Below are 25,951 nucleotides of genomic sequence, written 5' to 3'. Positions count from 1 at the left end.
TCGTGAAGGACGCATGAATCAAGCCATGTACAAGGTTGTCCTGGAAGAAAACGTTCTTCCTTCAGCTCTGACAATGTTCCCCAACTCTGAGGATTGGTTTTTCCAGCAGGACAATGCTCCAATGCTCCACAGACAGGTTCATCAAGGTGTGGATGAAGGACCACCAGTTCAAGGCCCTGTCATGGCCAGCCCAATCTCCTGACCTGAACCCCAATGAAAACCTCTGGAATGTGATCAAGAGGAAGATGGATGGTCAAGAGCCACCAAACAAAGCCGAGCTGCTTGAATATTTGCGCCAGGTGTGGCATAAAGTCACCCAACATCAATGTGAAAGACTGGTGGAGAGCATGCCAAGACGCATGAAAGCTGTGATTGAAAATCAGGGTTATTCCAAATATTGATTTCTGAACGCTTCCTAAGTTAAAACATTAGTATTGTGTTGTTTAAAAATGAATATGAACTTATTGTATTTGCATTATTCAATGTCTGACAACACTGCATCGTTTTTGTTATTTTGACCAGTTGTCATTTTCTGCAAATAAATGCTCTAAATGACTATTTTGGGGGGGGGGGGGGGGGGGAGATTTGGGAGAAATGTTGTCAGTAGTTTATAGAATAAAACAAAAATGTTCATTTTACCCAAACACATACAGTTGAAGTCAGAAGTTTACATACACTTAGGTTGGAGTCATTAAAACTCCTTTTTCAACCACTACAAATTTCTTGTTGTTTTGGCAAGTCGGTTAGGACATCTACTTTGTGCATGACAGAAGTATTTTTCCAACAATTGTTTACATACAGATTATTTCACGGTATCACAATTCTAATGGGTCAGAAGTTTACCTACACTAAGTTGACTGTGCCTTTAAACAGCTGGGAAAGTTCCAGAAAATGTGATAGCTTTAGAAGCTTCTGATAGGCTAATTGACATCATTTGAGTCAATTGGAGGTGTACCTGTGGATGCATTTCAAGGCCTACCTTCAAACTCAGTGCCTCTTTGCTTGACATCATGGGAAAATCAAAAGATATCTGCCAAGACATCAGAATTTTTTTTTTGTCTACCTCCACAAGTCTGGTTCATCCTTGGGAGCAATTTCCAAACGCCTGAAGGCACCACCCTCATCTGTACAAACAATAGTATGCAAGTATAAACACCATGGGACCACGCAGCCGTCATAACGCTCAGGAAGGAGACGTGTTCTGTCTGGCGATGAACGTACTTTGGTGCAGAAAGTGTAAATCAATCCCAGAACAGCAGCAAAGGACCTTGTGAAGATGCTGGAGAAAACAGGTACAAAAGTATATATAGCCACAGTAAAACAAGTCCTATATTGACATAACCTGAAAGGCCGCTCGGCAAGGAAGAAGCCACTGCTCCAAAACCGTCATAAAAAAGCCAGACTACAGTTTGCTACTGCACACAGGGACAAAGATCGTACTTTTTGGAGAAATGTTCTCTGATGAAACAAAAATAGAACTGTTTGGCCATAATGACCATTGTGATGTTTGGAGGAAAAAGGGGGAGGCTTGCATGCCAAAGAACACCATCCCAACCGTGAAGCACGGGGGTGGCAGCATCATGTAGTGGGGGTGCTTTGCTGCAGGAGGGACTGGTGCACTTCACAAAATAGATGGCATCATGAGGACGGAAAATTATGTGGATATATTGAAGCAACATCAAGACATCAGTCAGGAAGTTAAAGCTTGGTCATAAATGGGTCTTCCAAATGGACAATGACCCCAAGCATACTTCCAAAGTTGTGGCAAAATGGCTTAAGGACAACAAAGTCAAGGTATTGGAGTGGCCATCACAAAGCCCTGACCCCAATCATGTAGAAAATGTGTGGGCAGAACTGAAAAAGCGTGTGCGAGCAAGGAGGCCTACAAACCTGACTCAGTTACACCAGCTCTGTCAGGAGGAACGGGCCAAAATTCACCCAACTTATTGTGGGAAGCTTGTGGAAGGCTACCCGAAATGTTTGACCCAAGTTAAACAAATTAAAGGCAATGCTACCAAATACTAATTGAGTGTATGTAAACTTCTGACCCACTGGGAATGTGATGAAAGAAATAAAAGCTGAAATAAACCCCTCTACTATTATTCTGACATTTCACATTCTTAAAATAAAGTGGTGATCTTAACTGACCTAAGACAGGGCATTTTTACTAGGATTAAATGTCAGGAATTGTGAAAAACTGAGTTTAAATGTATTTGGCTAAGGTGTATGTATGTAAACTTCCGACTTCAACTGTACCTATAAATAGTAAAACCAGAAAAAAATTGAGACCACTGCAAAATTATCAGTTTACCAAAGCTGTATATTTGTTACTGCTCGACTAAAACAATCTCGCTTGACCAACAGCCTTAGGACCAAATAATTGACCAGTCGACTAATTGGGGTCAGCCATAGTTGGGTTAAATGGTAAATGCCACTAATCTTAATACATAAACTCAGCAAAAAAAGAAACATCCCTTTTCAGGACCTTGTCTTTCAAAGATAATTCGTAAAAATCAAAATAACTATACAGATCTTCATTGTAAAGGGTTTAAACACTGTTTCCCATGCTTGTTCAATGAACCATAAACAATTAACATGCACCTGTGGAACGGTCGTTAAGACACTAACAGCTTACAGACGGTAGGCAATTAAGGTCACAGTTATGAAAACTTAGGATATTAAAGAGGCCTTTCTACTGACTCTGAAAAACACCCAGGGTCCCTGCTCATCTGCGTGAACGTGCCTTAGGCATGCTGCAAGGAGGAATGAGGACTGCAGATGTGGCCAGGGCAATAAATTGCAATGTCCATACTGTGAGACGCCTAAGACAGCGCTACAGGGAGACAGGACGGACAGCTGATCGTCCTCGCAGTGGCAGACCACGTTTAACACCTGCACAGGATCGGTACATCCGAACATCACACCTGCGGGACAGGTACAGGATGGCAACAACAACTGCCCGAGTTACACCAGGAATGCAGAATCCCTCCATCAGTGCTCAGACTGTCTGCAATAGGCTGAGAGAGGCTGGACTGAGGGCTTGTAGGCCTGTTGTAAGGCAGGTCCTCACCAGACATCACCGGCAACAACGTCGCCTATGGGCACAAACCCACCGTCGCTGGACCAGACAGGACTGTCAAAAAGTGCTCTTCACTGACGAGTCGTGGTTTTGTCTCACAAGGGGTTATGGTCCGATTTGCATTTATCGTTGAAGGAATGAGCGTTACACCGAGGCCTGTACTCGGGAGCAGGATCGATTTGGAGGTGGAGGGTCCGTCATGGTCTGGGGGTGCCACGGCGTCAGACTGCCTGCGATGACAACAAGCTCAATCTCAACACTGTACGTTACAGGGAAGACATCCTCCTCCCTCACATGGTACCCTTCCTGCAGGCTCATCCTGACATGACCCTCCAGCATGACAATGCCACCAGCCATACTGCTCGTTCTGTGCATGATTTCCTGCAGGACAGGAATGTCAGTGTTCTGCCATGGCCAGTGAAGAGCCCGGATCTCAATCCCATTGAGCACGTCTGGGACCTGTTGGATTGGAGGGTGAGGGATTGGAGGCTTTCACAGAGGGCTGGCTTGAATTGTGAGGTTGACCACACAATTTATTTTCATAATGAGCCAAATCTATTGGTTTTCTCCCCAAAGTTGCAAAGGAAATGAGATCTATTTAATAAACACAAGAGACCAGCAAAATGGATCAAATAGTCTGGCAGTATAGCAGGAAGAGCGGCATCTAGTGGTCAAAAGCTGGTACTTTCACACTACTTTATGGTGAGCGATGCAAGCGACTTCAACTACTAGTCTCAACTAAAAACTTGACCAGATTCACAGGAAATACTTTACATAGTAAGGGAAAGCAATACTCCAAGCCACAGCTTCATACTAATTGTCAAACAGAGAATTTATACTGGTTCTAGAGTTGGGATTGGCATTGGGGGTCCGTGGGTGGCTTTTGTTAAAAACAATGTAATAAAAAAAAAAAAATCAAACCTTACTCATTGGTAGCAAGAAGTTTGGTCCAAACTATTCCTACCAGCAAAGACACTTTAAATTTAAAAAAAATGCCAATTTGGACACAATCAATTAGCTCAATTTCTCAGATCAAATTATATTTCAACAAAATAATGTTTCATGACTTGGTAACAGGAAATGTATTTATTTCCATGACAGAATACAAAATACATTTTGGACTGAAGTTTCAAATACATACAATTTAAGGTTACATCACAAAATGTTGATTTGAAATTCTTGACATTTGAGCAACCTTATTTGTGCCAGAAACGGACTTTCATATGATATGCTCTCAACAAGGTTTTGTGTATTCAACTGACAATCTTAGATTTTTTTTTACTATAAACTATTGGAACCAAGACCTAAAAAGAACTAATGTTGGCACAAGGAGGGAAAGTTGGATCATAACTAATGAAGTTACAGTTAAGTAAATTTTACGCTTAATCCAGTATAAGCTAAATGTATAGAATTTGTTACACAAGAGACAAGATGCAAACATTCTAGAGCACAACAGCAGAGTAATGTCTTAAGTGTAAAACTAATAACGACTAAATAATCCATGCTTTCTGGGAATGGTATATACGTAAATTGTGAGCGGAGCTATAAAGTTGGCTGCCCAGAAGCATTACATTTTTTATTTAACCTTTATTTAACTAGGCAAGTTAGTTTACAATGCAGTGTACAATGTAAACTTACTTTTAATCCATCTGTGTGTATTTTTCAAGACATGGCATATGGGGGTGTAGTGAGATACCCGATGGGTTGGACGATTCTTTTACCACTCATCTTGAAAAAACGTATACTAAAAACTTGGAAAGCAATCAATCCACCATCATTAACACAATGGAAAATTCTAATTATTTAAATATTGAAAGTGCGTGGGCTACGGAGAGAAAAGAAAACGGTGCAGTTTTAGGCCATATGGCGTAAAGTGATGCGGGCGCAGGAGACGGGGCCGTGTGTTCGTGGGTCTGGCGGGTATCTGCAGGATTCAGCAAGTTCAATTTAAAAAACTTAAGACCTTTAATGCCACTTGGAATGCAATTTAAGACCAATTTCACAACAACAACAAAACTCTGCAAAAAGTACTGAAGGACACCAATTACTTAGGGTTAGGGACATCATGTCCAAATGTGTTAATTAAAAAGGAAACATTTCATGTACAGGGTTGCATATAAACAAAAAAATTGCTGGTGCCAATCCACTACCTACCAGACCTGGGACAACTCATTTCAACTATGCTCACAATGGAGAGAGAAAAAAAATTAAATAGGGTCTCTGACTTGCTCTCCTCTTTCTCTATTTCATCATGGCATGTGTCTGTTCTGTGGCATTACTCTCCAACTCTGCCTTGACTGGTTTTAATTCACATAATTTTCTCCTTACATCTGCTCCTGAGGGTGTTGGACTTGGTGATGAGCTGCGCCATCAAGGTGTCGGATTTGCCCTCTGCTTGCTCTGCAAATTTGTCTGCATCCTTCTCCAGGCTGTCAGCAGAGTACATTTTTTTCAGAACATCTATGTGATCCTCTGCAGCTTTTCTCTTCTGCCCTTGCACAGCACTTTCCCTTTTCCTTTACTCCTGGTCCAGGTGTGCTCTGTATTTTGACCTTGCTGATCCAGGTCAGCAGCTCCTTGGTGAGAGGGACCTTGACACCCCCCCACAATCACACACCGGTCTCTGGGCGATGACTGTACTCTCCTGCATGTTGACCATGTTTGACCATGCTGGTCATTTATGAACATTTTAACATCTTGACCATGTTCTGTTATAATATCCACCCGGCACAGCCAAAAGAGGACTGGCCACCCCTCATAGCCTGGTTCCTCTCTAGGTTTCTTCCTAGGTTTTTTGCCTTTCTAGGGAGTTTTTCCTAAGGAGTTTTTCCTAGCCACCGTGCCTCTTTCACATGCATTTACATTTACATTTAAGTCATTTAGCAGACGCTCTTATCCAGTGCGACTTACAAATTGGTGCATTCACCCGTTTGGGGTTTTAGGCTGGGTTTCTGTACAGCACTTTGAGATTTCAGCTGATGTACGAAGGGCTATATAAATACATTTGATGTTACAGGTTGTTACACCTTGTTGATGGAGAAGCCTCTCGACAGTCGCCTGCCATGGGACAAAATAAGAAGCTTCTTACAGAAACCCCAAAGCTCAGGGTTAGATTGGCTGAGGAAACAATGCAAGAACACATCCAGCCTAGTCTCTATGGGCCAGAAAGAGAGGAGTGCTCACTTTTGACCTCAAGGGACAGGAAGTTCCCAAACTGTTGGGTAATCACATCACCTGTAACAAAATAGATGAAAGGAAAAGTGAAAATAATTATTCAAATCAAATTTGTCACATGCGCCAAATACAACAGGTGTAGACCTTAGTGAAATACTTAAAAACCCTTAATCAACAATGCAGTAAAGAAAATACAAAAAAAAGAGATAAGAAAAACAAATAATTAAAGAGCAGCAGTAAATAACAATAGCGAGGCTATATACATGGGATACCGGTACAGAGTCAATGTGCAGGGGCACCGGTGTCGAGGTAATTATGTACATGCAGGTAGGGTTATTAAAGTGGCTATGCATAGATAATAACAGAATAGCAGCAGTGGGGTGGGGGGGGTGCAAATAGTCTGGGAAGCCATGGTCTGGGTCGAGGTCCTGGATGGCAGGAAGCTTGACCCCGGTGATGTACTGGGCTGTACGCACTACCCTCTGTAGTGCCTTGCGGTCAGAGGCTAAGCAGTTGCCATACCAAGCAGTGATGCAACCAGTCAGGATGCTCTCGATGGTGCAGCTGTAGAACCTTTTGAGGATCTGAGAGGGAATAGGTTTTGTTGTGCCCTCTTCACGACTGTCTTGGTGTGCTTGGACCATGTTAGTTTGTTGGTGATGTGGACACCAAGGAACTTGAAGCTCTCAACCTACTCCACTACAGCCCCGTCGACAAGAACGGGGGCGTGCTCGGTCCTCCTTTTCCTGTAGTCCACAATCATCTCCTTAGTCTTGATCACATTGAGGGAGAGGTTGTTGTCCATGCACCACATGGTCAGGTCTCTGACCTCCTCCCTATAGGCTGTCTCATTGTCGGTGATCAGGCCTACCACTGTGTCATCAGCAAACTTAATGGTGTTGGAGTCGTGCCTGGCCATGCAGTCATGAGTGAACAGTGAGAACAGGAGGGGACTGATCACGCACCCCTGAGGGGCTCCCGTGTTGAGGATCAGCGTGGCGTATGTGTTGTTACCTACCCTTACCACCTGGTGGTGACCCGTCAGGAAGTCTACAATCCAGTTGCAGAGGGAGTTGTTTAGTCCCATGGTCCTTAGCTTAGTGATGAGCTTTGAGGGCACTATGTTGTTGAACGCTGAGCTGTAGTCAATGAATAGCATTCTCACGTAGGTGTTCCTTTTGTCCAGATGGGAAAGGGCTGTGTGGAATGCAAGATATTGCATCATCTGTGGATCTGTTGGGGCAGTATGCAAATTGGAGTGGGTCTAGGGTTTCTGGGATAATGGTGTTGATGTGAACCATGACCAGCCTTTCAAAGCATTTTATGGCAACAGACGTAAGTGCTACGAGTCGGTAGTCATTTAGGCAGGTTACCTTAGTCCCTGTGCCCAAGAACACTATGGGGGTCTGCTTGAAACATGTTGGTATTACAGACTCGGATAGGGAGAGGTTGAAAATGTCAGTGAAGACACTTGCTAGTTGGTAAGCGCATGCACAGAGTATACGTCCTGGTAATCTGTCTGGCCCAGTGGCCTTGGTGAACGTTCCTCACATTGGCTGCGGAGAGCGTGATCACACAGTTGTCTGGAACAGCTGATGCTCTCATGCATGTTTCAGTGTTACTTGCCTCGAAGCAAGCATAGAAGTAATTTAGCTCGTCTGGTAGGCTCGTGTCACTGGGCAGCTCTCGGCTGTGCTTCCCTTTGTAGTCTAATAGTTTGCAAGCCCTGCCACATCAGACGAGCGTCAGAGCCAGTGTAGTAAGACTTGATCTTAGTCCTGTATTGATGCTTTGACAAACCATCAAACAGGCAGAGGGCATAGCGGGATTTCTTATAAGCTTCCGGGTTAGAGTCCCGCACCTTGAAAGCGGCAGCTCTACCCTTTAGCTCAGTGCGAATAATGTCTGTAATCCATGGCTTCTGGTTGGGGTATGTACATACAGTCACTGTGGGGATGACGTCGTCGATGCACTTATTAATAAAGCTAGTGACTGATGTGGTGTACTCAATGCCATCGGAAGAATCCCGGAACATATTCCAGTCTGTGCTAGCAAAACAGTCCTGTTGTTTAGCATCTGCTTCATCTGACCACTTTTTTATACCCAGAGTCACTGGTACTTCCTGCTTTCATTTTTGCTTGTAAGCAGGAACCGGGAGAATAGAGTTATGGTCGGATTTGCCAAATGGAGGGCAATGGAGAGCTTTGTACGCATCTCTGTGTGTGGAGTAATGGTGGTCCAGAGTTCTTTTCCCTCTGGTTGCACATTTAACATGCTGATAGAAATTCGGTAAAACTGATTTAAGTTTCCCTGCATTTAAGGTCACCAGCCACTAGGAGCGCCGCCTCTGGATGAGCATTTTCCTGTTTGCATATGGCGGAAGACAGCTCATTTAGTGCGGTTTTAACCTCACTCTGTGGTGGAATGTAGACAGCGATGAAAAATACAGATAAACTCTAGGAAGATAGTGTGGTCTACAGCTTATCATGAGATATTCTACCTCAGGCGAGCAAAACCTTGAGTTCCTTAGATATCGTGCACCAGCTGTTTACATAAATGCATAGGCCCCTGCCCCGTGTCTTACCAGAGGCTACTGTTCTGTCTTGCCGATAGAGTGTATAACCAGCGATTGAACGTTAGCTAGCAGAACGGAAGGCAAGGGCAGATTTGCCACTCATCGCCTGATGCTCGCAAGGCACCCTGATCTTTTGCCTCGAAATCTGTGTTTCCTTCTCTAGCGAATCACAGCGATCGGGCCTGGTCTGGTGTCTGCAGTATATCCCTCGCGTCTGACTCATTGAAGAACTCCTCGTCCAATTTGAGGTGAATGATCCCAGTTCTGATGTTCAGAAGCTCTTTTCGGTCATAAGAGACAGTAGGAGCCACATTATGTACAAAAGTTACGAACGCAAAAAATAAATAAAACAGCATGATTGGTTGAGAGCCGATAAGACGGCAGCCCTACCCTCTGGCACCATCACTGACTAATCATTATATTACATCAGACAGGCTTCTGTCACTTATACAAGTTATAATTGTGTATACATTTGGTAATAACTATTCTATTAAACTATTCCTACCAGCAGAGACACCTCCTGACAACTGCTTGTCTAGCAGAAACGTATGCACAAGACTGCTCATCCTTCCCTGACACCAGTCTGGGTCAGAGAACATGAGTGTGGTCCAAACATGCCATATGTTTTACGGTGGGGTATTTCAGGGGGCTCGTCCTGCACTTTCTTTAGGATGTTTGACATACCCTTCATGCAGTCTCTCCTAAACTCTAGGACAGTGAGCTCTCCTTCACTGGTTTTTCTCTGCAGTTTCTGACAAAGGGATAATGGGCCGTAAATAGTGATTAATGACTTAATACAATAGAAAACAATATGCTGCCTGCATCCTCACACTACTTTGAGGACTGACTCAGCACCCAAGCCTGTCAACTTCCTTCGGGCGGACCCAGTTCTTTTGGGCAACAACATCCAGTCTGATCATCTGCAGTGGAGGAGCTCCATCTTGAATGACGGTGTCGGCCTACTAGCAGTCAGACACGTGGGATCCATGAAATGGGGCCCCACACAGTGCATATGAATTGCATTAACTACTAAGAGCAGTGTGAGTTGCCTATAGAAATGGGATACACACTTTTGTCCTCAAGCCAAGGCATCCCATAGAAACTTAACACACCACAGAGTTAAGCTTCTATCAACTGATCTAACCGCAAAATTATTGAATGGAGAAGAATCTGTTCACGTCATTGTGTGCCAGGGTGCGATCAGAGGTTCTCAGAAGACATTAAAAAAATGAAAGCTGAACTATGAAAGCACAAGCTGTAGACTTGGCTCACATGCGATGCCTGTGCCTTTCTTTGAAAGAAACTCACCGAAGTCCAGATTTCGGAGTACGAAGTTTCATACTGACCTTTCTGCGGCAGCGCTCCTATCCTCCGGCATGGAAAACACACAGCCCATAGCACTCGGCCCTGTGTCCACCAGCGAAGCCACACCACTGTCAAACTCCAAGCTAAGAGGTGCTGCCACACATTCCACAACAAGATTGAGCTGAGTAGTGTGTACACCAGCTTGAACCACAGCAGCACTCCGTCCACAATCCAAGCTACAGCTGCCCAAAGACACCTAGAACAACCCGCTGTGCCTGAACTCTGGCTGGTCCTCTGCCTCTGGTAGGAGCAGAGGTCTGTTCTCCACTGAGTACTCTACACCACACACTTAATCCTTCTCTCACACACACACCAGTCCACACACCCCAACCACGTCTGGCAAGCACAGAAGAGGCAATGGTGGGAAACAGACTTCCCATAAAACCCTGAAGCGTCACTCACACACACAGAGAACATTGAAACTTAAAAACCTCAACGCATGCCTTCCTCATCCCCACCTCTTTTCCTCTCCAATCTGAAAGGTGTTAGCTAGCTACGGCACACAAGTTGTGGTCCATTCAAGGGTGAGAAGCTCCGTCTGACTAAGTGCCCCCCAACCACTGGAGTAGGGGGAATGTGATTGCTATAGCAACCTCTATCATAAAAGGATTACATTTGTGGCACAGACCCTACTTCATTAAGTGGAGAAGCCAGGCAAATAAGAGATGGCCTCCCCCAAAAAGAAAGAAAGTGAAGGGAAAACAAAAACAACTAGAGCAGGGAAAAAAAGTCTGCTTGTCTTTGCCTCAACTTTCCACCTTTGGGAGGACTCACAGAGAGGGCTTAACTCGCCTTTCTCACTAGCTCTCCAGGGAACTTTGGCTCGGGCCCAAAAACACAGAGGCTGCTCAACTTGTACAGGAGAGATTGCGACACCCAATTCATAACACAGTTAGGTGCCCAGAATACCCATTCAAAAGAGATTATCCAGTACTTTTGTATACTTTTTAGCCAGTAGTTCTGAAAGTAGCACTCAAGAGCCTAAAGTGTCCCAAAAATGGCATACTACGTCACGTGAAAATATGTGCAGGTCGTCATTGTTCTCCCTCTCTCTGCTTTCCACTGAGCAGTTGTGACTGCTCTGCAATCTCATTGGATAACGCTGGGCAGGCCTCTTGCTAACCATCACTCAAACGCGAGGGGCTGAAGCGCATTGACTAGAACTCAAATTGCTTAGGGGCAGGCCCACATGGGGGGGGATGGTGGGGCAAAGCTTAAAAGAAAAGTCGCGGCTAATTGAGGTAAAACAGTATGTATGTATGTATGCATGCATGTATGCATGTATGTATGCATGCATGCATGCATGCATGTATGTATGTATTACACATTGAATCATCCAACCCAAAGCAGGAACTTTCTTAGACGCCAGAGTACCGGAACGTCTTTAAAGGAGAATAAAGGGGGCTGGGTTATATTGTAGTTATCCTCTCCTTTCCTGTACCCCCCCCACCCAGGGCTCTAAAATATTATAAATAAAAATTGGGAGCACCAATTTAAAAAAGTTAAGAGCAGCACATGAAATTTAGGATCACCAGAATATATTTTTTTAATTGACTTTGATGTATTTTGGGCCTATATGAATTCTAGCTGCTTTTGAAGCACATGTGCCCTAGACAATAATATGTTACACTGTAAAGACAGTTTATTATAAAAGCTAAAATGTTGATACAAATACCTGTCATTGAAATTCCAAAATCATTTGTGGAATTAGGTTTCTACATTGTGTAATTGCACTATTTTCCGATTGATTACATTGAACAATGTACACTTTATGCAGGTTGGTGGTGACGACATGCAAGAGATCTGTCACTCATATGATCATTGATCTCCTGAAGAAGCAATCCCTTTCCCTTCTGTACCCAAAATGTTTAGATATACTGGTAAACTTACCAGGTTGTTAGCTAGCCAATGAAGTAACATGAAAGTGTAAACAAATGGTTTAATGATGCAGTTTTAGTACGGCCTACGACATGGTTTATGAATGTAAAAATGTGGTCCTGGCGATTCGCTACAGGAAGATAAAAATGTTGCGTCGGTAATAATAGGTCAGATCTTTTGACCTGGTTGGGCTAGAAGCAAGATGTTTTCGCTGTCGTTATGGTGCAACCATAACGCTATCGAATCTACACTCACTTTTTTCTCTAGGGCACTCGGAAACAACAGTACAGCACTGTGCTCCCAAAATAAAACTCATGGTCAAAATATTTTGTTGCATATGTGACCAATTTAGTCAGACTTTATTGCCCTGCCCCCACCCCGACAAAAAAAAAATCCCTCTGTTCAGCTCCCGGAATTCTCCCCCGGGCCCTAGCCTCCTGCCAACCAGCCCCTGTTTTCACACATGTTCATGATGTCCCATACACCAAGCAGCAGTGTCAAAGGAGCCGCCTCGCTGTGTTGTCTGCCTCCGCTCCTCGCAACACTGTCTCCATTCACTGAGCACTGCCCTGGGCCAGTGAGAGAGCAGGCCAGGCCTATTCATAGACAGCTTTTCCCCACTGATTAGAACAAATGGAAGGCAGCCTCAGCTGCTCTGGGGAATGGCTCAGGCTCCAGCCAGCCTGTGGTGGAAGAGCAGTGCACTGAGCTGGGAGCAAAGGACAGCCAAGCCTCAGTCACTGACTCCACACTGATAATATAAGCGATGAGGAGGGTGGGAGCAAGTAGGGCAGCACAGGGGAAGCTACTCACATGTAGCTTTCCTCCAGGGGAAAAAAAATACATAAATTCACTACTGGGCCCAGCTGGAACATGTAGGTAATAGGTGCACTGCCAATAACTTCCATTCATTTTACATTATGGACTACGCTCAACTTGAGGTATAGGAACACATTCAGAAATGATTAATGTCCTCTTTCGTGAACATCAGTAACAATACACTGCCAAACAGCAGCTTAAAATCAATGAAAAAAAAATAGACTCCGTTTACAGCACCGTGTATTTAAATCCACATTATGGTATGTTAAGCTACATTACAGCCCCTCCCTCAGAAAATACACACCAGCACTGTAAACTGTAGGTCTTTGACGATAGCAGTATTGTGATTTTTTGGGGGGGCATGGCAAAAATGAAAACACCAAGCAGAACAAACCCATTAGTCCTTTAAAATACCTGCTGTCAGTAAAATAGTGTGCTACAGCTTGGAAAATTAAGAAAATGTGACTCTGGATGACAACATGTTTGTTTCCAAAATTCGGGCTATTTTCCCTAAAGAAAATAAATCTGCTTCGTGTTGTTTCCTTGCCACGATACTAATGAGTATCGCGATAACATCCCGGCCCTAGTAAACCGATCTCTAAACCATGATGCAGCATTGTGTGCTTTCAACCCTAAACTCCAATGTAACAGTAAGCACAGTGTTCCCTGGAACAATAAACAGATGAAAACTAGGATTTAGTCGGGCCCATAGAGATAATAGTAACATAGTCCTAACACCATAGAGATCCTATTATATTCAAAAATGTTCCATAAATGGGACACAAATGGCAGCCATCTTGGTCAGGGAGAAATCCAAAACCAGTCTAATTAGAATGAATTGTGGTACTGGCATAGGTGACGCATTTCCTGCTTTTACTAATGCAGGAAAATTAAAGGCATATGATGTATCAGAAATTGTGTAATGGAATCATCGTCAACCTAAATTGTCATATAATTATAAAAACAATTTATACAGGTTTTATACCAACTTTGTATAAATAGCCAAGCTTTCATTTGAAATCAGCTGTGTAGTGTTAGGGCAAAAAGGACCGTGTTTGGGAAACGGCGCTCTAAAATATACAGTATGTAAACAGAACATAAATGTCTAATTTTGTTTTCTTGGAAAGTTGTGGATGTTATTATATGACACAATATCAGTACTTGTTACATTTACAACAGTGTATAGGGGATGTTGTTCCCACTGTGATGATTAAAACCTATTCCAACCAAAAACCGTGGAAAGATGGCAGCAATCGTGCAAAAGTGAATGCACGAACCAGCGCATTTAACCACGGCAAGGTGACTGGAATATGGTACAAACAGTACAGTTATGCCATCCGTAAGACAATCACAGGCAAAACGTCAGTACAGAGACAAAGTAGAGTGGCAATTCAAAGGCTCAGACATGAGAAGTATGTGGCAGGGACTCCAGAAAATCAAAGATTATAAATGGAAAACCAGCTCCTGGACAAGGTGAAACACCTCTTGCTTCAAGGGAAACAGTGCCGCTAACGCAGGCCACTACCACTCCCGTGGAATGCGAGCTCTCGTTTTCGTGGCTGACGCGAGTAATACATTTAACCATCGCAAGGTTGCCGGCCCAGATGGCATCCCTAGCCGCGTCTTCAGAGCATGCGCAGACCAGCTGGCTGGAGTGTTTACGGGCATATTCAATCTCACCCTATCCCAGCCTGTTGTCACCACTTGTTTCAAGATGTACACCATTGTTCCTGTACCCAATAAAGCGAAGGTAACTGAACTAAATGACTATCGCCCCGTAGCACTCACTTCTGTCATCATTAAGTGCTTTGAAAGGCTTGTGAAGGATCATATCACCTCCACCTTACCAAACACCCTAGACACACTTCAATTCGCATACCGCCCCAATAGATCCACGGATGATACAATCGTACTCCACACTGCCCTATCCCATCTGGACAAGAGGATAACCTATGTAAGAATTCTGTTCATTGACAATAGCTCAGCCTTGAACACCATAGTACCCTCCAAGCTCATCATTAAGCTCGGGGCCCTGCGTCTCTGAACCACGCCCTGTGCAACTTGGTCCTGGACCTCCGGACGGGCCGCCCCAAGTGGTGAAGGTAGGCAACACCTCCACTTGGCTGATCCTCAACACAGGGGCCCCACAAGGGTGTGTGCTCAGCTGTGTACTCCCTGTTCACCCATGACTGCGTGGCCATGCACATCTCCAACTCAATCATCAAGTTTGCAGACCACACAACAGTGGTAGGCCTGAAAACGATAAGACAGCATACAGGGAAGAGGTGAAGGCCGTGGCAGAGTGGTGCCAGGAAAATAACCTCTCTCAACAAAACAAAGGAGCTGATCGTGAACTTCAGGAGCATGCCCCCATCCACCAAACAGGGCCACAGTAGAGAAGGTGAACAGCTTCAAGTTCCTTGGCATACACGTCACTGACAATCTGAAATGGTCCACCCACACAGACAATGTGGTGAAGGCGCAACAGCGCATCTCGGCCCCTAAGACCCTCACAAACTTTTACAGATGCATCATTGAGAGCATCCTGTTGTGCTGGATCACCGCCTGATACAGCAACTGCACCGTACGCAACCACAGGCCTCTCAAAAGGGTGGTGAGGTCTGCCCAACGCATCACACTGCCTGCTATCCAGGACATCTACAGCACCCGGTGTAACAGGAAGGTCAAGATCATCAAGGAACTCCGCCACACGAGTCCGTATTGTCTATACATCCCATTACATACAGTACCAGTCAAAAGTTGACACCTACTCATTCCAGGGTTTCTTTATTTGCACTATTATCTAAATGACAGACACACCCCAGACTCCGACATTGTTTGTTCTAACATTTCTTAACTCCATTCTTTTAAATCAAATTGTATTAGTCACATGCACCGAATACAACAGGTGATGACCTTAGTGAAATGCTTACTTGCTAGCCCCAAACCAACAGTGCAGTTTAAAAAAAAAGTACGGATAAGAAGAGATAAAAGTAACAAGTAATTAAAGAGCAGCAGTAAAACAAATTATATAGAGTCAATGTGCGGGGGCACCGGTTAGTTGAGGTAGTATGTACATGTAGGTAGAGTTAAAGTGACTATGCATAGATAATAAATAGAGCGTGGCAGTGGTGTGGAGAGGGGAGGGGCAATGCAAATAGTCTTGGTAGCCATTTGACTGGATGTTCAGGAGTCTTATGGCTTGGGGGTAGAAGCTGTTTAGACGCCTCAGACCTTGACTTGGCACTCTGGTACCACTTGCCGTGCGGTAGTAGAGAGAACAGTCTATGACTAAGGTGGCTGGAGTCTGACATTTCAGGGCCTTCCTCTGACACCGCCTGGTATAGAGATCCTGGATGGCAGGATGCTTGGCCCCAGTGATGTACTGGGCTGTTCGCACTACCCTCAGTAGTGCCTTGCGGTCAGAGTCCGAGCAATTGCCATACCAGGGAGTGATGCAACCAGTCAACATGCTCTCGATGGTGCAGCTGTAGAACCTTTTGAGGATCTGAGGACCCATGCCAAATCTTTTCAGTCTCTTGAGGGGGAATAGGTCTTGTCGTGCACGCTTCACGACTGGTCTCTGGGTGAGCGTTTTCTTGTTTGCTTTTGGCGGAATACAGCTCATTCAATACCATCTTAGTGCCATCCTCTGACTGAGGTGGTATGTAAACAGCTACGAAGAATACAGATGAGAACTCTCTCGGTAGGTAGTGTGGTCTACAGCTTTTCATGATCTACTCAACATCAGGTGAGCAATAGCTCGAGATTTCCTTAGATATAGTGCACCAGCTGTTATTTACAAAAATACACAGTCCGCCACCCCTTGTCTTACCAGACGCCGCTGTCCTATCCTGCTGGTACATCATATAACCAGCCAGCTGTATGTTGATATTGTCGTCGTTCGACCACGACTCCGTGAAGCATAAGATGTTAGTTTTAATGTCCCGTTGGTAGTTTAATCTTCCCCATAACTTGTCGATTTTATTGTCCAAAGATTGAATGTTTGCTAGCAGAATTGAGGTTAGTGGGGGTTTATTCAATTGCCTCCCTGTTCCTGAGGGAGCCGTATATCCTCCGCCTCGGGCTTGTCAGAGTCGTGAAAGAAGAAAAAGGATTCTGCCAGTCGGTGGTGAGTAATCGCAGTCCTGATGTCAAGAAGTTATATTCGGTCATAAGAGATGGTAGCGGCAACATGATGTACAAAATGAGTTTTAAAAAAAATAAGTTAAACAATGCAGATAAACGAAAAAGAACAAAAAAACTATCGATCGGTGGCATGTAAAACGTCTGCCTTCTGCTCAGGCGCCGTTTTACGTGTGTTGGTTACTGCACTGTTGGAGCTAGGTACACAAGCATTTCATTACACCCGCAATATCTGCTAAATATGTATGTGCAACCAATAAAATGTGATTTCATTGTCAAAGTCTTATCATCAACTGATTTGCGTCAGTGTATGGCTGGGGTTTGACTGCATCGTTTGAACGGAATGTTGGCATATTGGCAGATACAATTTTAGAAGAATAGTTCTGGCTGGCTAGCTAGCTAGCTAACACACAAACAATGCAGATAAATACTGCACATTAATTGTTTTACACTATCTTATCACAGCACTGGCAAACCATGGTTGACTAACTCCCTGCCCAACATGGCTGATCTTTGGACCATCATATAGTTCATATCAATTCTAGTACTCTAATTCCTAAATCTATGAGTAATACTGTAATCGTGCCCTTTTTAACTCTGTGGTTAGGCCCTTGTGACTTATTTGTTGAGAGATGTACAGCAAGCGCCTGGTGTGCATTAAGCAAACAACGAGCAGTACTCACGGTTGGTCGAGCTTCTTGAACTCGGGGATGGGCTCGGCCTTCTTGCGGGACATGAACCAGTAGATGATGAGACCAGCGATGAGGGTGAAGAGGAAGAGGTCCAGGTTACTGAACAGAGGATTCTCCTCCTCCATGGCCTCCGGCTGGGTGCTGCTCTCTGCTTCCACGTCCGCCATTGTCATACACAGGGCTGCCAGCGAAACCAGACAGGGCAGAGGTTAAAGATCACGAGTAGGGCTGTCCCCTACAAAAATAGATCTGTTCACAGAAAGTAGTCTGTTCTTTCGACCAATCGATTGGTCTAAAGAATGTGTATTTTTCCAAATATTAGGACACACCCTACATATTTTAATTAAGTCAACTACAACTAAACGCACTGTGTGATGAAATAAGACACAAATGACTCAAGAGCAGAGATCAAGATACACAGAAGAAAACATTTAATTCGCCCTAACTACTCTCCTCCCGCTCCTACTGGCTTTCGCAGATTCTGCCATTACTCTGAGGTTGCCGGCTACACAAGGAATCGGAAAACTTGTGGAATGCCAATTTATCTTACCATTTCTACTGATCTGCATGCCAGTTATGGTTTTCATGGAACAGTTTAATTTAACTTAGAATAAATGTTGTCATCTCAAAATCATTATCACATGGTTAATTGAAATTCTATCCAAATGAAAATGATAAACCTGAAATGAACTTATATTGCCAACAATGTAAAACTATCCTATTAAACCAACAAAGAAAAACATTGCAGCCTGCAGGTAGAAAATATCCTGATGAAAATAAATACCATTTGCAGACAGGCCATGGGTAGCCTGTCTATTACTATTAATTTGGGTCCTGCTGGAAGCTCAACTTGCAACATTGTATAAAATATTCTGGACCCTCCAGACACAGCTGTCTGTAGGCTATTTGTACAATAAAGAAGTAAATCAGGTAGATTTCTTTTTTTACAATTCCACTGGATCAGAGTATGACATTTTTCCCTTTCACGCTGAGTAGTTATTGAAAGGGAGAGAGCTGGAAAGATTAAAACACATTGAGGAACTATTGTCATCCTCAATGGATGTAAAAACAGGCTTTGCTTGCCGTTTGAGGTAAAGAAAACATTACTTTGGGAAGCTCCACAGCTCATTAGTGGTGGTGCGTTAATCCAATCAGAAATACTATCAGATCACTTATTCCACATTTTGTTACGTTACAGCCTTATTCTAAAATGTATTAAATTGTATTTTTTCATCAATCTACACACAATACCCCATAATGACAAAGCAAAATCGGTTTTGCAAACGTATTAAAAACATAACATTTACATAAGTATTCAGACCCTTTACTCAGTACTTTGTTGAAGCATGTTAGACAGCGATTACATCCTCAAGTCTTCTTGGTTGAGGCTACAAGCTTGGCACATCTGTATTTGGGGAGTTTCTCCCATTCTTCTCTGCAGATCATCTCAAGCTGTCAGGTTTGATGGGGAGCATCCCTGCACAGCTTTTTTCAGGTCTCTCCAGAGATGTTCGATCGGACATTCAGAGACTTGTCCCGAAGCCACTCCTGCATTGTCTTGGCTGTGTAGAAGGTGAACCTTCGCCCCAATCTGAGGTACTGAGCACTCTGGAGTAGGTTTTCATCAATGAGCTCGCTGTACTTTGCGCCGGTCATCTTTCCCTTGATCCCAGTCCCTGACGCTATAAAAACACCCCCAGAGCATGATGCTGCCACTGCAATGCTTCACCATAGGGATGGTGACAGGTTTCCTCCAGATGTGACACTTGGCATTCAGGCCAAAGAGTTCAACCTTGGTTTTTCAGACCAGATAATCTTGTTTCTCATGGTCAGAGTCATTAGGTGCCTTTTGACAAACTCCAAGCGGGCTGTCATGTGCCATTTATTGAGGAGTGGCTCCTGTCTGCCCACTCTACCATAAAGGCCTGATTGGTGGAGTGCTGCAGAGGTAGTCTTTCTGGAAGGTTCTCCCATTTGGACAGTGGTACTCTGGAGCTCTGTCAGAGTGACCATCGGGTTCTTGGTCACCTCCCTGACCAAGGCCCTTCTCCCACGATTGCTCAGTTTGGCCAGGCAGCCAGCCAGCTCTAGGAAGAATCTTAGTGGTTCCAAACTTCTTCCATTTAAGAATGGAGGCCACTGCGTTCTGGGGAAGGGTACCAAAACTGTCGGCAGCATTGAAGGTCCCCAAGACATGTGCATCGACACAATCCTGTCTCGGAGCTCTACGGACAATTCCTTCGACCTCATGGCTTGGTTTCTACTCTGACATGCACTGTCAACTGTGGGACCTTATATAGACAGGTGTGTGCCTTTCCAAATCATGTCCAATCAATTCAATTTACCACAGGTGGACTCCAATCAAGTTGTAGAAACATTTGCAAAAAATTCTAAAAACCTGTTTTCGCTTCATCATTATGGGGTATTGTGCATAGATTGAGAATTTTTTATATATATTTTTTAATCCATTTTAGAATAAGGTTGTAACGTCACAAAATGTGGAAAAACTGAAAGGGTCTGAATACTTTCCGAATGCACTGTATATGTATTCCCAGTCATGTGAAATACATAGATTAGGGCCTAATGAATGCATTTCAATTGACTGATTTCCTTATATGAACGGTAACTCAGTAAAATTGTTGCATTTATATTTTTGCTCAGTATAGTTCTGAATACGCTCTTCAAGAGGTGATACTCCAAGCAAATAGTTGTAAAACATGTATTTAACAATACCTTGAAAACGGCACAGACTTATCAATGGTTTTAGTGGAGCTGGTGGTTGCCTTGTCCCCCAGCAGGCAAATCAAATGTTCTGCACCTTAGTGACATTTTATTGATAGAATCCCAATTTCAATAGGTAGTTATAAGTAATTCTATGATTAGGCCCTACAAAAAAATGTGCACGTTGTAGGCGGTCCAGTACTAGGAAGAAATTAAATCTACATTAACCCAGATAATGTCTCAAAGTGCTTCGCTCATTCCAAGTCAAAACAATTAGCAGTGCAAGCTGACACACAGCAACCACCATCTCAACTAGTGCCATTTCATAAGGAGGAAGGCGATAATAATTTGTAATGACTAACCACAGGAGCATTGACAAAAGGGAAAATAAACTGCTGAACAAGCATTCAGAAAGTATGCATTGTCAGCCATGGTGCACTGGCCAAGTGGCACGTTCTGGCTGTTAGGAGACATACAGTGGCAAGAAAACTGTGAACCCTTTGGAAAATTTGATCTGATCTTCATCTAGGTCACAATAATAGACAAACACAGCCTGCGTAAAATAAACAATTACATGTTTTCATGTCTATTGAACACACCGTGTAAACATTCACAGTGCAGGATGGAAAAAGTATGCGAATCCTTGGATTTAATAACTGGTTGACCATCCTTTGGAAGCAATAAACTCAACCAAAGGTTTTCTGTAGTTGTGGATCAGACCTGCACAAAGGTCAGGAGGAATTTTGGACCATTCCTCTTTACAAAACTGTTTCAGTTCAGCAATATTCTTGAAATGTCTGGTGTGAACTGCTCACGAGGTCATGCCACAGCATCTCAATCGGCTTGAGGTCAGGACTGACTGGGCCACTCCAGAAGGTGTATTTTCCTTCTGTTGTTGATTTACTTATGTGTTTTGGGTCGTTGTCCTGTTGCATCACCCAACTTCTGTTGGGCTTCAATTGGCGGACAGATAGCCTTACATTCTCCTGCAAAATGTCTTGCTAAAACTTGGGAATTCAGTTTTCCCGTCGATGATAAGCTGTCCAGGCCTTGAGGCAGAAAAGCAGTCCCAAACCATGATGCTCCCTCCAACATACTTTACAGTTGGGATGAGGTTTTGATGGGATAAGGTTTGCGTGCTGTGACTTTTTTTCCTCTCCACACATAGTTGTGTGTTCCTACCAAACAACTCAACTGTAGTTCATCTGTCCATAGAATATTTCGCCAGATGCGCTGTGGAACATCCAGGTGCTCTTTTGTGAACTTCGGACATGCAGAAATGTTAATTTTTTTGGACAGCAGTGGCTTCTTCTGTGGTGTCCTCCCATGAACAACATTCTTGTTTAGTGTTTTACATATCGTAGACTCGTCAGAGATGTTAGCATGTGCCAGAGATTTCTGTAAGTCTTTAGCTGAGTCTAGGATTCTTAACCTCATTGAGCATTCTGCGCTGTGCTCTTGCAGTCATCTTTGCAGGACGGCCACTCCTAGGGAGAGCAGCAACAGTGCTGAACTTCCTCCATTTATAGACAATTTGTCTTAACGTGGACTGATGAACATCAAGGCTTTTAGAGATACTTTTGTAACCCTTTCCAGCTCAACTATTCTTAAGTCTTCTGAGCTCTCTTTTGTTCGAGGCATGGTTCACATCAGGCAATGCATCTTGTGAATAGCAAACTCAAATGTCGTGAGTGTTTATAGGGCAAGGCAGTTCTAACCAACATCTCCAATCTCGTCTCATTGATTGGACTCCAGGTTAGTCATTAGCCTAGGGGTTCACATAATTTAAACATTCATTGTAGGTCGGAAAAAGTATGTATTTTTCTTGTCTATATTGAATACAATCATTTGTGCGTTATTAGTTTAAGCACACTATGTCTGTCTATTGTTGTGACCTAGATGAAGATCAGATCAAATTTGATGACCAATTTATGCAGAAATCCAGGTAATTCCAAAGGGTTCACATATATTGTGCCACTACGACACAATTCTGCTGATGTATACAATTGAAGTCGGAAGTTTACATACACTTTAGTCAAATACATTTAAACTCAGTTTCACAATTCCTGACATTTAATCCTAGTAAATATTCCCTGTTGTAGGTCAGTTAGGATCACCACTTTATTTAAAGAATGTGAAATATCAGAATAATAGGAGAGAGAATGATTTATTTCAGCTTGTATTTCTTTCATCACATTCCCAGTGGCTCAGAAGTTTACATACACTCAATTAGTATTTGGTAGCATTGCCCTTAAAATTGTTTAACTTTTGTCAAACGTTTTGGGTAGCCTTCCACAAGCTTCCCACAATAAGTTGGGTGAATTTTGGCCCATTCCTCCTGAAAGAGCTGCTGTAAATGAGTCAGATTTGTAGGCCTCCTTGTTCGCACACACTTTCAGTTCTGCCCACAAATGTTCTATGGGATTGAGGTCAGGTCTTTGTGATGGCCACTCCAATACCTTGACTTTGTTGTCCTTAAGCCATTTTGCCACAACTTTGGAAGTATACTTGGGGTCATTGTCCATTTGGAAGACCCATTTGCGACCAAGCTTTAACCTCCTGACTGATGTCTTGAGATGTTGCTTCAATATATCCACATAATTTTCCATCCTCATGATGCCATCTATTTTGTGAAGTTCACCAGTCCCTCCTGCAGCAAAGCACCCCCACAACATGATGCTGCCACCTCCGTGCTTCACGGTTGGGATGGTAATCTCCGGCTTGCAAGCCTCCCCCTTTTCCCTCCAAACATAACGATGGTCATTATGGCCAAACAATTCTATTTTTGTTTCATCAGATCAGAGGACATTTCTCCAAAAAGTACAATCTTTGTCCCCAGGTGCAGTTGCAAACCGTAGTCTGGCTTTTTAACCTGTTGGGGCTAGGGGGCAGTATTTGCACGGCCGGATAAAAAACGTACCCGATTTAATCTGGTTACTACTCCTGCCCAGTAACTAGAATATACATATAGTTTGATTTGGATAGAAAACACCCTAAAGTTTCTAAAACTGTTTGAATGGTGTCTGTGAGTATAACAAAACTCATTTGGCAGGCCAAAACCTGAGAAGATTCCAAACAGGAAGCGCTCTCTCTGACCATTTCATGGCCTTACTGATCATCTCTAACAAAAACAGGGGATCTCTGGCATGACGTGACATTTTCTAACTCTCCCATAGGCTCTCAGAAGGCGCCAGAAAGCTGAATCATGGCTTTGCAGCCCATGGCTGAAAAACAGTGGCGCATTTTGATAGTGGTCGATCTGAGGACAATGGGACGGGGCGCGCGTGCCCGAGTCGACTCCATGTTTACTTTCTCTCTCTTTGAACGAAAACCACCACTCCCGGTCGGAATATTATCGCTTTTTTATGAGAAAAATGGCATAAAAATTGATTCTAAACAGCGGTTGACATGCTTCGAAGTACGGTAATGGAATATTTAGAATTTTTTTGTCACGAAACGCGTCGGGCGCGTGACCCTTATTTACCTTTCGGATAGTGTCTTGAACGCACGAACAAAACACCGCTATTTGGATATAACTATGGATTATTTGGGACCAAACCAACATTTGTTATTGAAGTAGAAGTCCTGGGAGTTTATTCTGACGAAGAACAGCAAAGGTAATAACATTTTTCTTATAGTAAATCTGACTTTGGTGAGGGCTAAACTTGGTGGGTGTCTAAATAGCTAGCCCTGTGATGCCGGGCTATCTACTTAGAATATTGCAAAATGTGCTTTCACCGAAAAGCTATTTTAAAATCGGACATAGCGAGTGCATATAGGAGTTCTGTATCTATAATTCTTAAAATAATTGTTATGTTTTTTGTGAACGTTTATCGTGAGTAATTTAGTAAATTCACTGGAAGTGTTCGGTGGGAATGCTAGTCACATGCTAGTCACATGCTAATGTAAAAAGCTGGTTTTTGATATAAATATGAACTTGATTGAACAAAACATGCATGTATTGTATAACATAATGTCCTAGGTGTGTCATCTGATGAAGATCATCAAAGGTTAGTGCTGCATTTAGCTGTGGTTTGGGTTTATGTGACATTATATGCTAGCTTGAAAAATGGGTGTCTGATTATTTCTGGCTGGGTACTCTGCTGACATAATCTAATGTTTTGCTTTCGTTGTAAAGCCTTTTTGAAATTGGACAGTGTGGTTAGATTAACGAGAGTCTTGTCTTTAAAATGCTGTAAAATAGTCATATGTTTGAGAAATTGAAGTAATAGCATTTCTAAGGTATTTGAATATCGCGCCACAGGATTACACTGGCTGTTGAGTAGGTGGCCCATAGAGGTTAATGACGGTTTTGGAGCAGTGGCTTTTTCCTTGCAGAGTGGCCTTCAGGTTGTGTCGATATAGGACTTGTTTAACTGTGGATATAGATACTTTTGTACCTGTTTCCTCCAGCATCTCCACAAGGTCCTTTGCTGTTGTTCCGGGATTGATTTGCACTTTTAGCGTACCTTCATCTCTAGGAGAACAGTTGAACGAGGTACCTTCAGGCGTTTAGAAATTGCTCCCAAGGATGATTCAGACTTGTGGAGGTCTACAATGGTTTTTCTGAGGTCTTGGCTGATTTCTTTTGATTTTCCCATGATGTCACGCAAAGAGGCACTGAGTTTGAAGGTAAGCCTTGAAATACATACACAGGTACACCTCCAATTGACTCAAATGATGTCAATTAGCCTATCAGAAGCCTCTAAAGCCATGACATCATTTTCTGGAATTTCCCAGCTGTTTAAAGGCACAGTCAACTTAGTGTATGTAAACTTCTGACCCACTGGAATTGTGATACAGTGAATTATACTTGAAATAATCTGTCTGTAAACAATTGTTGAAAAAGTTACTTTTGTCATGGACAAAGTAGATGTCCTACCCAACTTGCCAAAACTATAGTATTTAACAAGAAATTTGTGGAGTGTTTGAAAAACGAGTTTTAATGACTCCAACCTAAGCGTAGGTAAACTTCTGACTTCAACTGTTGCTAGTTTCTATAAAGTGTATTTAATTTAAATTATGGCTCTGGCTAATGGCCAGTAGAGATTTGTAACTTATGAAACATGAAGACTAAATGCTAAGTTGTAAGAGCAAGGTTATTGTTGTTGACAGCTTATGCTGATTCATGTTTAGCAATTCACATGTAATATCCATGTCTGCCAGAGTGCAACAGGTCACAAGAGTTCATCTCATGCCTCTTTCCTTATCGCTCGTGGTTCATGACATCATATCGTTCATTTATTAACTTCGGACAAAATAGACTAATTAAAAACAGCCATCAAACAATATGCGTAACATATAAACAATGTATTATTACACTAATAACAAGAAACAGATATGCAATTCTGTGACGAACTAAATTTGATTAATTGATTGAAATTGCAATAAGGTTCTAGAAACATGAAGTCCTTCACTTTCATATGACGTCAACATTATTTCACAAATCAAAATATACACTGTTTTAACCGGCTTTAGTCACAGTTACAGCCTTCAGTATTT

At 43.0% G+C, this 25,951-nt stretch overlaps 1 protein-coding gene across 2 annotated transcripts in view; it reads right to left on the bottom strand.

Moving 5' to 3' along the window:
- Positions 1–25,951, bottom strand: part of LOC115205862 (NADPH--cytochrome P450 reductase) — a 49,594-nt gene that overhangs the window by 20,979 nt on the left and 2,664 nt on the right. For both annotated transcript variants that reach the window (XM_029772248.1, XM_029772247.1), the window contains exon 2: positions 17,720–17,909. In XM_029772248.1, coding sequence (XP_029628108.1) covers positions 17,720–17,901 — 182 coding nt within the window. In that variant the 5' untranslated portion in view covers positions 17,902–17,909. The remainder of the gene's footprint in view (positions 1–17,719; positions 17,910–25,951) is intronic.

The sequence above is a fragment of the Salmo trutta genome, chromosome 13 (assembly GCF_901001165.1).
Source record: "Salmo trutta chromosome 13, fSalTru1.1, whole genome shotgun sequence".
In the NCBI taxonomy this organism is placed as follows: Eukaryota; Metazoa; Chordata; class Actinopteri; order Salmoniformes; family Salmonidae; genus Salmo; species Salmo trutta.
This window is presented reverse-complemented; position numbering and strand designations above follow the sequence as displayed.